The sequence below is a fragment of the Carassius auratus genome, chromosome 9 (assembly GCF_003368295.1).
Source record: "Carassius auratus strain Wakin chromosome 9, ASM336829v1, whole genome shotgun sequence".
In the NCBI taxonomy this organism is placed as follows: Eukaryota; Metazoa; Chordata; class Actinopteri; order Cypriniformes; family Cyprinidae; genus Carassius; species Carassius auratus.
The window spans coordinates 11344400-11358467 of NC_039251.1; the positions used below are offsets into that span (position 1 = coordinate 11344400).

The 14068-nt window shown below is 35.8% G+C and overlaps 1 protein-coding gene across 1 annotated transcript; it reads right to left on the reverse strand.

The window, feature by feature from the left end:
* Positions 1–401: 401 nt before the first annotated feature.
* LOC113108358 (solute carrier family 40 member 1-like) lies at positions 402–7671 on the reverse strand. The gene is made up of 8 exons (XM_026271430.1): positions 7344–7671; positions 7173–7240; positions 6358–6517; positions 6094–6209; positions 5213–5339; positions 3876–4124; positions 2736–3356; positions 402–2522 (listed from the first exon to the last, which is right to left on the reverse strand). The coding sequence occupies exons 1-8, from the start codon at positions 7375–7377 to the stop codon at positions 2209–2211; spliced, it is 1689 nt and encodes a 562-aa protein (XP_026127215.1). The 5' UTR covers positions 7378–7671; the 3' UTR covers positions 402–2208.
* Between the last annotated feature and the right edge of the window lie 6397 nt (positions 7672–14068).

Below are 14068 nucleotides of genomic sequence, written 5' to 3' on the forward strand. Positions count from 1 at the left end.
CTGGACTTCCTAAATTACAGCAAAGTCGAACTTCAGTTGAGCTTTGCTCCCGTTTTGCTGCAGATTTACAAAAAATATATATTTCTAGGTATTGGTTCTAAAAACACAAAGAGAAATTTCAGGCCTAGACCCAGCAGATCGACCTGATTTGCCGCCACCCCCCCAGAAGGGCACTTGTGTTGTGTTCATCACTACCATGTAATCAGGTCGTTCTTTGTCTTTCCTTCTCATGCAAGACAAATTGAACTTGGCTTTTAGTCAGTGCATTAACTAAAAAAACTCTGAAAGGGCCTTTTAGAGAAAGCGACCATCAAACACTTCTGAAGAATGTGACCCTGTACTGTTGCCACGGGATGTGTCCCAGCTCCTGTCCGTTCACGGTCAATCACTCAAACATTGCATTTGGATACAAATCTGTTTATTTCGGATGAAGTAAGATGCAGTACAAGTCTTTTGAGTTGTATAATTCCCCCTGCAGTGGAGTGTGAGCCACATTTATTGCAAGTATACCACACAACAGGAGTATGCTTCAATAAAAAAATAATGTACATTTGTTCTTACATTACATTCAACTGGATTTTAAGTATATATATTGTTTTGTAAAGGCGTTTCATTTTGTAGTTGTGTCTAGGGTAAGATCTGAGCGGTGTCACACAGGAGGACAAAACTAGTCAACACAAGAATATAAAAATATTTTACAGAAGTAAATAAGGTTTTACATTCACAGAAAAACAAGACAGTATGCACTGAAGAAATTAAGTGTTTAAAAACTGACAGTATGTTTGTAAGGGCCTTGTGATATAATCCTGAAACATGTTAAATATGCTTATTTAACCAGTGAAATCTTGGCACCTGTGTTTGTGACCAGCTGCACTTCAGACCAGCCGTCCACACTGGACTTAATTATCCCTCCTCTCTTCAATGCATATGGAGTAATCCCGCTGGTCAATGTTACACAACTATTACAAAAAAAATATCTCAAGCCAGCTGTGGTTGTCAAAAGGATGTTAGTACCTGAATGATTTTGACTTTTGTGGCTCAAAGGAAGGTCTGTAATAATTACTTTGTGCTGTGGAGCATTAGACGGATTAAGGGAAATCTGAGGTATGGCGTCACTTACAGGGCAGTAAACTCACAAGGGTGTTCGAGTTATAAGCTAGTTCTAAAGTCCCATTTTTGTTGCAATTTTGAGGCGGATGAGGATTTTGTTCCAAAAAAATTTATTCCAGGTTTTGGTGCAGAACTGCTACTATTTTGTGCACATATTGTAATACCTGAAGTGTATTATTCTGCTTATTTTGTAATGGACAAAATGTTATCATGTAAAGTGCTTGTGTAACAATCTTTGTAAAAACAAGAATTATATGTTGAAATCACTTTCAAATCAGACAAGACGAAAACAAATCTAGTACTAAAAACTCTAGTTGCAATGGGGCGAGTGTATCAGGGCCTGAATCTCACAGCAACAATATACGGAATGTCTAAGACGAGGAACCACTGCAATCCCCTCACTTCCACGTGGTGAAAAAAAAAATCCACTTTGGTTACATGAACAAACTGTCAAATATGTCTGCATAGCTTTCCAGAAAAGTTATAATAACAGTGTAGCACCACCGAAGCTGAGATACAGAATACTGACTACATTTATATAAATATATAAGCATCATACAAACATACAGAATGAAAAACTAGCACACTCCAAATAACTATTAAAGAGACAACCATGGCTTGCAAAGAGGGGCAACAACTACACTATCTCAAGTAAAGCGTGTTGCAAAACTAGTCTGAAGGTGAACTACAACCATAAAGCCGACTAATAAAATACGTAAAAGTAGAATAAATATGCCCATTTTTGCTTTGGAGCTTTTACAAAAGTAATTAAAGCATGTATAGCACATAAGAACCAGAGCTTGTGTTCGTATGTTCCCCCTGTGATTAGTTCTCAGGCAATTTTACAGCACCTTGAACAAAAAGTATAATAGAGGGAAGTACTGCATGCTTTTTTTTAACGTATTTCTATTCTAAGCTACACTAAGGAAAGATCCTTCTTGCCTTTGTTATTTTAGCTAATGGCTAAGACTATAAACTCAATGCACAAGCACTGCAAGCAGCAAAAGCATGCATGTTAGTAAAACAGATGGAACAGGTTTCGCGAAAAACACAGCATGTAATATTCTAATAGAGCATCTCCTACGGTCTCTTTAAGAGTTATACAGAGTTTGGAAGTGAGGGGATATTGGGATCAGGCTTCTGCTCGGGTGAACAGAAAAGGAAGAGTCGACTCCGGAGTCTTTTATAGGCAAACCTGAAATACATCATATGTCCCATAGCTACGAAGGAAACCGAGATGATCACGAGAAGGCCAAAGGCCTCTGTATTTGGTGCAAGGATGACCATGACGAAATGTAGGAGATCAAGAAGATAGTTCATGGAGTTCTGAACACCATTGATGATGCCTCTCTCGGATTCAATCACATTCTCTTGGATCAGTTGGGTCACGGTCAAATCAAAGGACCAAAGACCTGCAAGTAATTCAAGAGAATCAATTAAAACACGTTATGACATAAAAGAGCATCAGAGCACTTATCACAAACATTGCTTGTTTTTGGTCTCAAAGGTTGACTTTATAACTTTCCGGTGATATGGATATCATCATCAATCTCCTCTTGACGATAATGGAAAAGTAAGTCTAAAAACTATTTCTATTGTTTCCTGTTGGTTGCTCATTTACTCACCAATTCTAGCAGCAATGACACCAGCGAAAAGAAGACAGACGGACATGTAGGACTTTACTTGTGGGGCTTCCTCAAAAACAGTGGCGTTGATCTGGATCAGCGGATCAATCGTAGGAACAAGAGTAGGACTCTCACGCAGCGAGCCACTGTCTCCAAACAGATGTTTCAAGACCTCGTCGAAGGGCGAGACGCTGAGATCGAAAGGGCTGCCAGGAGCGAAAACAGATGCTACACAGAGCACGAGGCAAGACAGTTGGGTGACTCCAGCGATGAAGCCGGTTCTGATCAGGCCACACTTCTTTCTGATCCAGGTGAAAGCCACCGTTCCACAGATTCCAGATATAGCTGATGCTCCCATGAGGAGACTGAGCACAGAGCCATTCAGGCCCTGAGTGTATGCGTAGCCCGTGGTGATGCAGTCGAAGCCCAGAACAGTCATATAGAGGAAAGACAGAGACATGCCAGCAAAGAAGATGGACTGGTTGTAATATGCCACCCAGCCATCCTTTAAGGTGCGGATGGGTTCTGTCATGTGGTAGCAGCAACCGGTGTTCTTCTTCACCTCATCGGTTTCATTCATCAACTGGGAGCCTTCAGCCGGGCTTTCACTATTTCCAGTCTCTGCAACAGTGAAAGGAAAAACCACAAAAGTAAAAAGACTGATTGCGCAATGAACAGTTCTTTCCACAAACGGAGTGAAAAATAGGATCTGATTCTGAAACAATTAAAACATTTTATTAATGTGCTAAATCTACAAATTTGTCCAAAAAGGAATGGTTTTTGTTAGTCAAAATAAAATAAAAATATTTTAAAAACTTTAGTAATATGGTTAGACGTTTGAGGTGAACACTACAGTTTGAGTAACTTCTTGATTAAATTGATTATTTACTTCCAGGGTGTCATAATTTTAAGGAATGTAAATTTTTTGTAATGGAAGAAAACCAATAGGTAACAGGGATGTGCGCAAAGTGAGGCAGGTGAATATTTCATACTACTTATGTTATCTTAATCTTATGTTAGATAATAGCCTAACACATCCAAATGTGCTCAACTATAAAAAAAACACTGGATTTTGCCTTTAATACCTTTTTTAATACCTTTTTTGTGGTAAGTGCTAAAAGAGGTTGTGGAATTACAAACCTTTTTGTACATTGAGATGCTTCAGCTCTTGGTCATCAGCGTCCTTCTGTCCTGCCTTGAAGGCAAGCGCTGGAGTCCTCTGATAAACCTTCCAAAGCAGGAAGTACTCCAAGCACATGGAGAACAGGTTCCAGCCCGAGATAAAACCACAGCCGATGAAATGGGAGCCGAATGCCATGATCTGGCCCACAAGCATTGGAGCCAAAATGTTGGTTAACTGGTCGATTATTCTTACAGTTGCGTTCATATCTAACCAAACAGAAATATGAAGAAACAAAAGAGAGTGTAATTGTTAAAAACTGACATTTTCTGATCTCTTATGCTCATCAAGGCTGCAAATATTACATTGTTATATTTGAAGAAAAACAGTAATATTGTAAAGTATAACAATTTTAAATGTACACACGTAGTTATTCCTGTGATGACAAAGCTGAATTTTCAGCAGCCATTACTTCATTCTTCAGTGTGACGATCTTTATATTTTTGTAACAGATGTTTTCACTAGTCTCTTTTGATCAAACTAATGTATCCATGCTATAGTTTAGATTCCTATCAACAAAATAAAATTGTGTGCCAACTTTCTTGGATTTCCAGTAGGTTCCTGGGTTCACTAGGTACATCGATGGGTTTAAACATAAGAGTCATAAGAACTGACAGCTGAAGTAAGCACACTATAAAGATAAGATGATTGATGGGATTGTAATGTATTTTATGAGTTTTCCTCAACTATGTGAAATAAGTTTTATAGACAATACAGTAAGCAGGGAAAAAAGTATTTGAAAACTTAAGCCACATTCAGTTACATGAAAATTATATTTTAAAAATAATTGTCAAACCTATAGAGGAACAATTCTATAGTTAACATGGTGAACTACAGTTTTGTTTACTCTGCTTGGATCTGACCTTATAAATCTACTTAAAACCACCATGAGACTAATTGGTTAAAATTAATTTGATATTTTGCTATCGGTAACAATTTAGTATAGGGAACAATTCTCACTATTAACTAGTTGCTTATTAGCATGCCTATTAATGATATTAGCTGTTTATTAGTATGTTTAAAGCACATATTCTGCATGACTATATTCTACATCCCCAATCCTACCCAATACCTAAACTTAAAATCTACCTTACTAACTACTAATAAGCAGCAAATAAGTCGTTATTGAGGCAAAAGTCATAGTTAATGGTTTCTTAATAGCGAGAATTGGACCTTAACATAAAGTGTGACCTTGTTATCTTATGGGATGAAGTTGATCAAATTTGAAGTTTTGTCCAAATATTTTTTGGGCCTCTGTAAGGAACATTAAAGAAAGTGAAACATTCCAAATCCTGACCTGCCAATTTGCTCCGATCATCTCCAGCCACCACCACAACCCAGTCTCTCTGGATGGAGATGGACATAGCTGTGCTGGCTAGGTTAGCGATGTTAGCAATGGTGATGACCATAATGTAGCATGTAGTCTGCAATGTCAGAGAACATGTCATTAAAAATATGTTTAAAATAGCAGCAAATATTATTTGTTGTTAGTCCACTGCCATTAAAAGCTTGACTTGGTTTTCAGGAGCAGTCCAGAACAGAAAACGCTTTTTTGCCTGCTCTATGGGTTCTCGACCTCAGTGACACCGGGACAAACAGCAGGTTTTGTTTGTTATTGTGTATGTAAAGTTAAAGCTTTCCAGCCCTTTAACAGACTCAAAGGACTAATATTGAGCAAGCAACATGCTTTCTGCTCACATGACAACCCTGAATTCTGCTGACAAGCACATCACCGCTTTGTTATCAAGGTGTCATGTTTCAGTAGCACAAGCTTGACAAAAAAGTGGAGTCCATGCAGAAAAAAGAAAGGAGCTGTATGTTTTATGACATTATCTCCTATATAGGTTAGAAATATTGAAAAGCTTGAAATAACGAAATATCCTGTTAAACAGAGATTGTTTGCCACTGCTAGCTATGAGAGAAAACTTTTTTCCCCCAAACATTTTAAACAGCGAGGCAATTTTAGAGTGAAATCATTTGCGTAAAAATGGAGCAAAAACTAAACTGGAGGCCACCGAGAACTGCAGCATGAGGCTTCTGCTCTTGAAAATGAATACTTTCGTTATTAGTACATACATCTAAATCAGTTCTGAGTGCTTCTGGAGAACTGTTTACACATTCAGCAAACACTGATGAATAGTGTCAGAGTTTTACTAGGAAGTCTTTTTAAATACTCACCAGCAACCATCCGTTGTATAAGGTAGTAAGCTGTCCTTTAAAATGGAAAACGCCCATCAGAAGGATACCACAAAGAATGACAGCACTGTTCTGGACAACTAAAGACGTCTGCGCCACTGAAATCGAGAAAGAAATCCAGACTAAGTAAAAAATGTAGGAATAATCGCCATAATCAGATATTTAGAACTGATGCATGCTCTCAGTAATGTGTCAGGTTACACAATAAATCTGCATGCTCTGTGTTTGGAGCTTTGCCATAATTACCTTTCAGTCGGGGGTTTTTGTCCACCCAGTCACCAATAATAGCGCCCAGTAAGAGGACAGACCCTGCAACCACCAGTCCATACACGGCTGTCAGGAGTAAACTATTGCCATACAGCTCCACCAAAAACACAGCCACAGCAAAATTCCACATCCGATCCCCCTGTAACATAACGACACAACAATCATGAGTCAAAAGAATTCTGTGCTTGAAATATCACTGTAGTTTTACAGGGTTCATGCTAAAGAATGAATTGAGATAAGTATTTGGCAGCTTATATTAGCAGGTATGGATCAATACAATTTATATAAGACAACATTAATAAAAAAATATATAATGCACATAATATTCTCTCTGTCTAATGTAATAGATATCTATGTGTGTACATATTGTGTGTGTGCTTATATGCACATACAAATACATATGTATATGCACATACGTGTTAAAACATTTATAATATTTATACATTTTGGAGTAAAATCAATGACATTTCTGATCTTCAAATGGTCACTCTGCTGTCATGAAAAAAATCTAATTTATCCTGATTTTACAATAGAGGAATTTAACCCTTCAGTGGAAGGGAAGAAAATTTAAGGGACACAATAAAAAGGGATTAAAGGTAATCTTAAATTTAATCTATCTATCTATCTATCTATCTATCTATCTATGTGTGTTTAAAAATGCTAAATTAAAAATGAAATATAATAGTTAAATAAATATGCAAATAAATAAATATATATTTTGTTATTCTGACTGACGCATTAAAAAAAAAAAAGAAAAAGGATGGGCTGTCAAACGGATGCAATGAGACTCTTACCCATGTTGACAGGGCATGTCCGAGGTAAATGAGGAACTTTGAAGACTTGAAGAATTCGCCAACTCTTTCTGAAAAGACAGAAATTCAAGTGCATGTTTATTTATTATTTTGGTCAAGCCGAACGCTCTCTTCTTAACACAGCACTGGCAAACAAATTCGTATAACACTTACCACAGCAAGGTTTCTTAGATGCAGTTTTCTCCATTGTGCGTTGAAAATCGAATGTGTTCGATCGGTCTTATTGTTAGGATTTAAATGTCTTCGTATTGTCCAGGATGAAGGACAAAAGTAAACCCTCTCTGCAAATATTTCCTGCGCAAAAACACGAATATTTCCCTTCTCTCCTCTCCAAACTTAGCTATCACTGTAGCTGAAGTTGGAGAGAAATAACCTTTACGGAACGATTAAATGTGTAAAAACATATAAATCCCGAAAGGGCCAGACCCGCGCTCACGGACGCAGCCGAGGACCGTGTTTACCACACAGACCGCGGACAGACAGCTGCTAATATATTGCGATAATAGACCCCGCCCCTTGCCTTTTGCACTCAACAAAGACAGAACCAGTGACATGCAAAAAAATCGGTCCTGGCCAATCTACTGCTATATATATATATATATATATATATATATATAAAACATTTTGACTGTGTATTTATATATTTTTTTAAACAGTAAGATTATTAAGGGATCATATGATGCTGCTAAAGAACATTTGGTGTAAAGAAATGTGTTTATGCGGTTTAAGGTTACAAATCACATTATTTTCCACATACTGTACATTATTGTTGCTCCTCTATGCCCCTCCTTCTGAAACGTGTTGATTTTTCAAAGCTCATCGGTCTGAAAAGCGAGGTGTGCCATGATTGGCAAGCTCTCCAGTGCGTTGAGATTGACCGAATACCTCAAGTGTGTGACAGAAATGTTACACCCCTTAAGATATTGTGATGCCCTGTCCGGCTGGAGCGACGAGACATAAACAAAAATACCCTTTATGAACGTGATTTAAACATGATTTCCTGTCGTGTCCTCTTTTGGAAGGCCAAACAAAGTAGGTTCACTTTCTCAAAGAAACAGTGTCACACACCGCGGCCTTGAGTGAGCGAAGACCAGCTTTAATGAGCAGCGGCAAGCTTGCGAACGTTACAACGAGATTAAAAGGTAAGCCTTCTTTCTTTGTGTCAACATCTGGATGGAGTTATGCAAATCTTCCCACATAGTGACATAGACGTGGGGGCGTGTTTGAATGAGGTGTTTTAGGGGGGTGTGGACAAGTCTTAACTTTGATAAAGAATATCTCTTTGGATTTAAGACTTTAGTCTTCGCAACTTTACAGATCTTTATGCACCAAGAGCTTGTAACACTCCAAAGAGAAAGGAAAACTTGAAATCGCATCATATGACCCCTTTAAAGGGACACTAAGTAGGAATTACTCCCATCTAGTGGTGAAATTGTATTTTGCATTCAAACTAATTTTGCTCTCCAGCGCCTCGCTTTTTCAAATGCGCGTTGCATCTACCGTAGGCAATATGTACCAAAAAGCTTTGACAGGATGTCTTCTAATAGCACTTCGTCGAGTTTTCCTTCAGGTGAACAGGTGTGTTATTTCAAACAAACTGCAACATGACAACTAACAAACGAATGTTACAGTATGAATTTCTGACTGTGGAAAACATGAAATATTGTAATTAGTAGTTATGTCTAATTTATTCGTTATATTTTCTGAATTATATGCATTGTTAGATATAAAAAAAATATTATAATATAGATTGTAACACTGACTTACCTGTCGAGAAGAAAACAGGCCACTTCAGCGTCTCTTTTTAAATCTTTATCCAGCATTAGCTCTTTCCACCTAGAAAAAGCTTCCCCGACATTAACTCTTGTTTTCTGTAATCTACGGTCACGTTTCCTTTTACGTTCTATTTTTGACTGTTTTGGCGACGATGTTTTCTTCTCCTGTGGCGCGGCATATGTATGGTCCATAATAAGAATGCAATCCAGACTTTTAAACTTGCCGGTGCAGTTTCAAGCGCCTCTCACTGCTCCGCACCTGCGTTTCTGGCTCTGACTGAAAACGCGCTGTGGAAACGCGTTGGCTTAGTACTTTTTGTCCCTCTCTGCTATTATAGTTTTGCAAGATGGTGGAACTACATGGAAGCCTCCGTCGACCTACCCGTCTCATGTATATAAAGATAATAAATTCTTCATTTACAAGGATTAGTTTAAACATTGTTATAGGTATTTGTACACCATTGAGGGCATATTTATGAATAAAAATATTGATTTTAGATAATAAAATACCTAAAAAGTTACTTATTGTCCCTTTAAAGAATTATATTCAGCTTACCAAGCCTGAATTTATTTGATGCAAAATCAGTAATATTGTGAAATATTTAAACTATTTAACTATTTTCTATTTGAAAATATTTTGAAATGTAATTTATTCCTGTGATTTAAAGCTGAATTTTTAGCATCATTACTCTAGTAACATGATCCTTTAGAAATCATTCAAATATTCTGATTTGCTGCTAAAACATTATTATTATTATTATTATTATTATTATTATTATTATGTTGAAAACAGCTGAGTAGATTTTTTTCAGGTTTCTTTGATGGATAGAAAGTTCAGGAAAACGTTTAACAAGGTTACAATCATGATTCTGCAAAAGATAGCATGTTATATTATGGGAGACGGGGCTAGTGTCACAAATGTTTGTCTCTTCCACAAGTGTCTTTAACCTGATTTAATACATATGTTTGAAAATACGTTTTTGTGAATCCTCTCCTTCAAAGTCAAATTTAATGCTTGATATATGCTATAGCTGTTGGTTAAGTGAACAAACTGAAAGCAAAACAACATACATCAAGATAAGGGTCAACAATAAGCTATAATGAAAGTATTGGGGCATGTTGTCACATGTTCAACATTATTATGGGTACTAATGCAAGAAATGTTTAATTAATATTTAAGTAATCATTAATAGTAGTATTATTGATATTGTTTGATGTGTGAGAACTAGCCCCAGACTACATTTCATTTCACTTCACTACATAATACACTTTTTTTATGTGTCTTTCATATAATACAGGCCAGTATAACTTACTAGTTATCATTAAATTGGTATTCCATTAAAAACCCATATAAGTATCAACACTACTTTTATAATCAGATAATCTCTTTATGTGTCACCATGACATGGTGCCTAAATGGTCAATAGGAAATTTTACAAAACATACCAGATAGATAGATAGATAGATAGATAGAAAGATAGATAGATAGATAGATAGATAGATAGATAGATAGATAGATAGATAGATAGATAGATAGCCCTTTTAACATTCACAATCAGCTCTAGAAGTTTTCTTTCTCACTGTACTGTTGCACTTTGGATCAATGACAGCTATTTTCCAACATCTTGGCAGGGAATGGCTCTTCGTAATAGTATTCAGATTTATTATATTCAGGTCAGTGTTTAGTGTCAGTATTAACACACAGCATTTGAGCACAGAAACAAACATAATGTGAAATAGCAGAAAAACCCCAAATCTACAGTTTTTCTAAAAGCTATGTATGTCCAGAATCACGATTTTGGCTTCTGCTTTTGGTTTGAGGGAAAGTTGCTTTATTACACTCACACCAAACCGATTATTGCATAACCATGAGAGTCTCAAAAGAGTGCATCTCAGTCTTTTATAACTGATAGTCTTAGTGGATGATCTTCATTTAACAATGCCTATGCAGAAGCCCATAACTTGTTTTTATATCAGTTTGTATCCATTTTTTGTCACAAGATAATGCATAAAAAGTAAAGTAATGCTTTGCTCCATTTGGTTATTTTTAAGTAATAACATAATGCAATGATATGCCACATTTAATAATCACATAACAAACACAGAGGATCATGTCGTTATGCCTCTTTGTTAGTGGTTTTCATATTTGTTTGCTGCAGTATTTGCATGGCATGACAAAGCAACATTTAAAACTGGTTTTGTGCTTCATTAAAAAGTCTGACGTTTAGGAACCTCCTATTCACAGAAGGCTCATAGCTGAGTCATGCTGCACACAGTACCATCCTATCCACAGAAATTTGAGACATGGAACAGGATGATTCAGGTCAAAGACTTGGTATTGTTTTCTGTCACTCTGTTGGTTTCATAGCATGACAATGAGCGTTACACCTTGCTTGCTCATATCATTTACATCTGCATTTAATCACACATCAATAAAATTAAATAATATGACACAGCAAAAATATTCAGGACCTTTTAATGGTTGTAAAGGTGGAAAACACATATTTGTGGTCTACATCTATAAAAACATTCCTGTGGCTCAGTGGTAGAGCACTGCACTAGCAGTGCAAAAGATTTTGGATTCAATTCCCAGGAAATACAGATACAGATAAAACATTTATAGTGTGAATGCACTGTAAGTTGCTTTGGATAAAAGTGTCTGAAAAATGTAAATTCAGCTATTTCAATTAATCTTGGTTTTCTTTTACCTGTCAAATCAGCAGAGGAATTTTTCCAACATATTTTAGTAACCCTGAATATTGACAGTTTTTCGTCTGATAAGGACCCAGACTTTACACAGGTGACTAGAATCTATACAGGAGCATATGACCACGACTGAACCCATACAAATAGTGTGTTTGTGATATTAGAGGTGGAAACACACAAGTAAACACTGTCCATGTGATTTAACACTTAAGCCTTTCATGAGTGACCACACATTTCAACAGAACTGTGAAGCACAGGGACTAATGCACAATCAACAGGACCACAAACACAAACACTGTAATTCAGTAAATGAAGGTTTTCAGTGTCATGAATGAGGTTAGTAGTTTACGAAACAGGAGAGTGGGATCTAACTGGTATTAAAAATAGGAATGATTAACAAAACCAATGGATTCCTTCTATATTTAGCTAAAGAGACAACCGATTAAAAATGACTTCTAGTTGCCTGCTTTTAATATCTGAATAATTAAGTGCACATCTAGTGTGTACTTGCAATGAATCAAATTTTAATATATAGTTTGCCTGTACAATACATCAGATAGTTTTTTATCAGACATTAGACATTTATGTTGTTGTTGTTTTCTGGTCCCATAAAAGAAGGTTGATTTGGTTTTAAAATAATAATCATGTTTTTTATGGTCACCAAATGTTCCTCTTTTGGTGTCTTGACCCTGGAAATTTTTATAGCACATTAAAAAAAAACAGCTTAACCATACACCAAGGGTGAAAGTTCACCTGATACAAAGAAAAAATCTACTAAACATTACACTTTCAACAGTTACACTTGAAAAAAGCACATAATTTGTGTTTGAACTGAGCCTAAAACACAAAATCATAAGCCCATTAGTTAAGATCTTCTTACAAACATAAAGAAAATAAATAAATCCAAACAGTATAGGCTATAATTACTGTATACAGTATATTTATGTTGTGTTAATAACAGTACAATTAGAAAATGCTAATTGTAAGAAGATTTTTCCAGTTAGAAAAATTAGTTAAATACAGTTTTACCTCATTTTTGTTTTGTTTGTGTGTGTTTATGTATCCCATTTGGTATGGCTATAATTTACTATTTATTATTGTGTGATATTTGATTAATTGTATTAAAGGCGTTAGGGTCAGTATGACCTGCAAATATTAATTATAATAAAAGTATCTGCAACCGGTTTCATTTCAGGTATGTGCAAAGTGTTATAAAACCTTTTGTTTTCACAAGAAGAAACCTCATGGATAAGGATTGCACATTTAAGATTGTGGATGTTGGTTGAGGCTGGAGAAATAAGCAGAAGGCTCCATTGTACCCTAAATACTACTTGAATCCAATGGATTCAACACATTTTTAGACTAAGACAGTAAAAGCCGGTAAGCTTTGACTAAACTTATTACCACTCAAGGTTAAAATGCAAACAAAACTCCAGTTACAGGGCAACAAAATATTTGGCTAACTAAGTACGTCATGTACACCAAGTGTTATGATATCATAATACCCCCTGAAGTATTGTAGGAAATCAGACAGGATAGTATCAGATAATCTAGACATCAGCTGTTTTGGTGGGTCCATGAAATATTCTAAAACATCTGTTTGGATATATAATGCTAAATATTGACCTATATTGTCAAAACATGTATATACTGTATACATTTCAGGGATATGTTACAAAACCTTTTGTCATCACAAGTGATGACCTCATGGATCAGGACTCTGGATTTAGGATTGTAGTTGTTGAATATTTAGTGTTGTGGGAGAAAAAGTCAAAAGGCTATATACTTGTATTTTATGGATTTATTAATAAAAAAAATACAATAAGATAGTAAAATGTCAGCTTTGACTATATATATTTTTTCCTTTGAAGGTTAAAATGCAACAATGTGCTTTGACATGTTTTAGCAAACCTCTCTGTTACAGTGCAGTAAAAATATTTGGATATGTTTTGGATAAGATGTTTGATACAGAAAGGATAGTATCGGGTAACATGTACACCCCCTCTAAAACTCAACAAATTCAGCAATTATTCTTTACTTAGATGACATGTTAGGGTTCTTTGGAGATATAAGATTTTCTTATCAAAGTGATACAATTTTGTGTTGCGAAAATGAGTACACCCTCCTGAAAGTTACTTAAAAAAATATTATATATGTATATATATATATATGTGTGTATTTATGTGTGTGTGTATATGTATGTATGTATGTATGTATGTATGTATGTATATATATATATATATATATATATATATATATATATAGGTTTAAGGTTATTTTTGATCAGCATATTGAACCAAACTTTTAAAGACAAGTAATTTCCTGACAATTAAAAGTGTTATATAGCCCACTGAATCATACTCAGACTTAATGTCAGTAGTGGAAGCACTCGGGAGA

Coding starts and splice junctions, on each gene's coding strand:
- LOC113108358 (XM_026271430.1), bottom strand. CDS start 7,377: ATGGAGAAAACTGCATCTAAGAAACCTTGCTGTG. Junction 7,241..7,343: donor ATCTAAGAAACCTTGCTGTG/GTAAGTGTTATA, acceptor CTGTCTTTTCAG/AAAGAGTTGGCGAATTCTTC. Junction 6,210..6,357: donor CAAAAACCCCCGACTGAAAG/GTAATTATGGCA, acceptor TCTCGATTTCAG/TGGCGCAGACGTCTTTAGTT.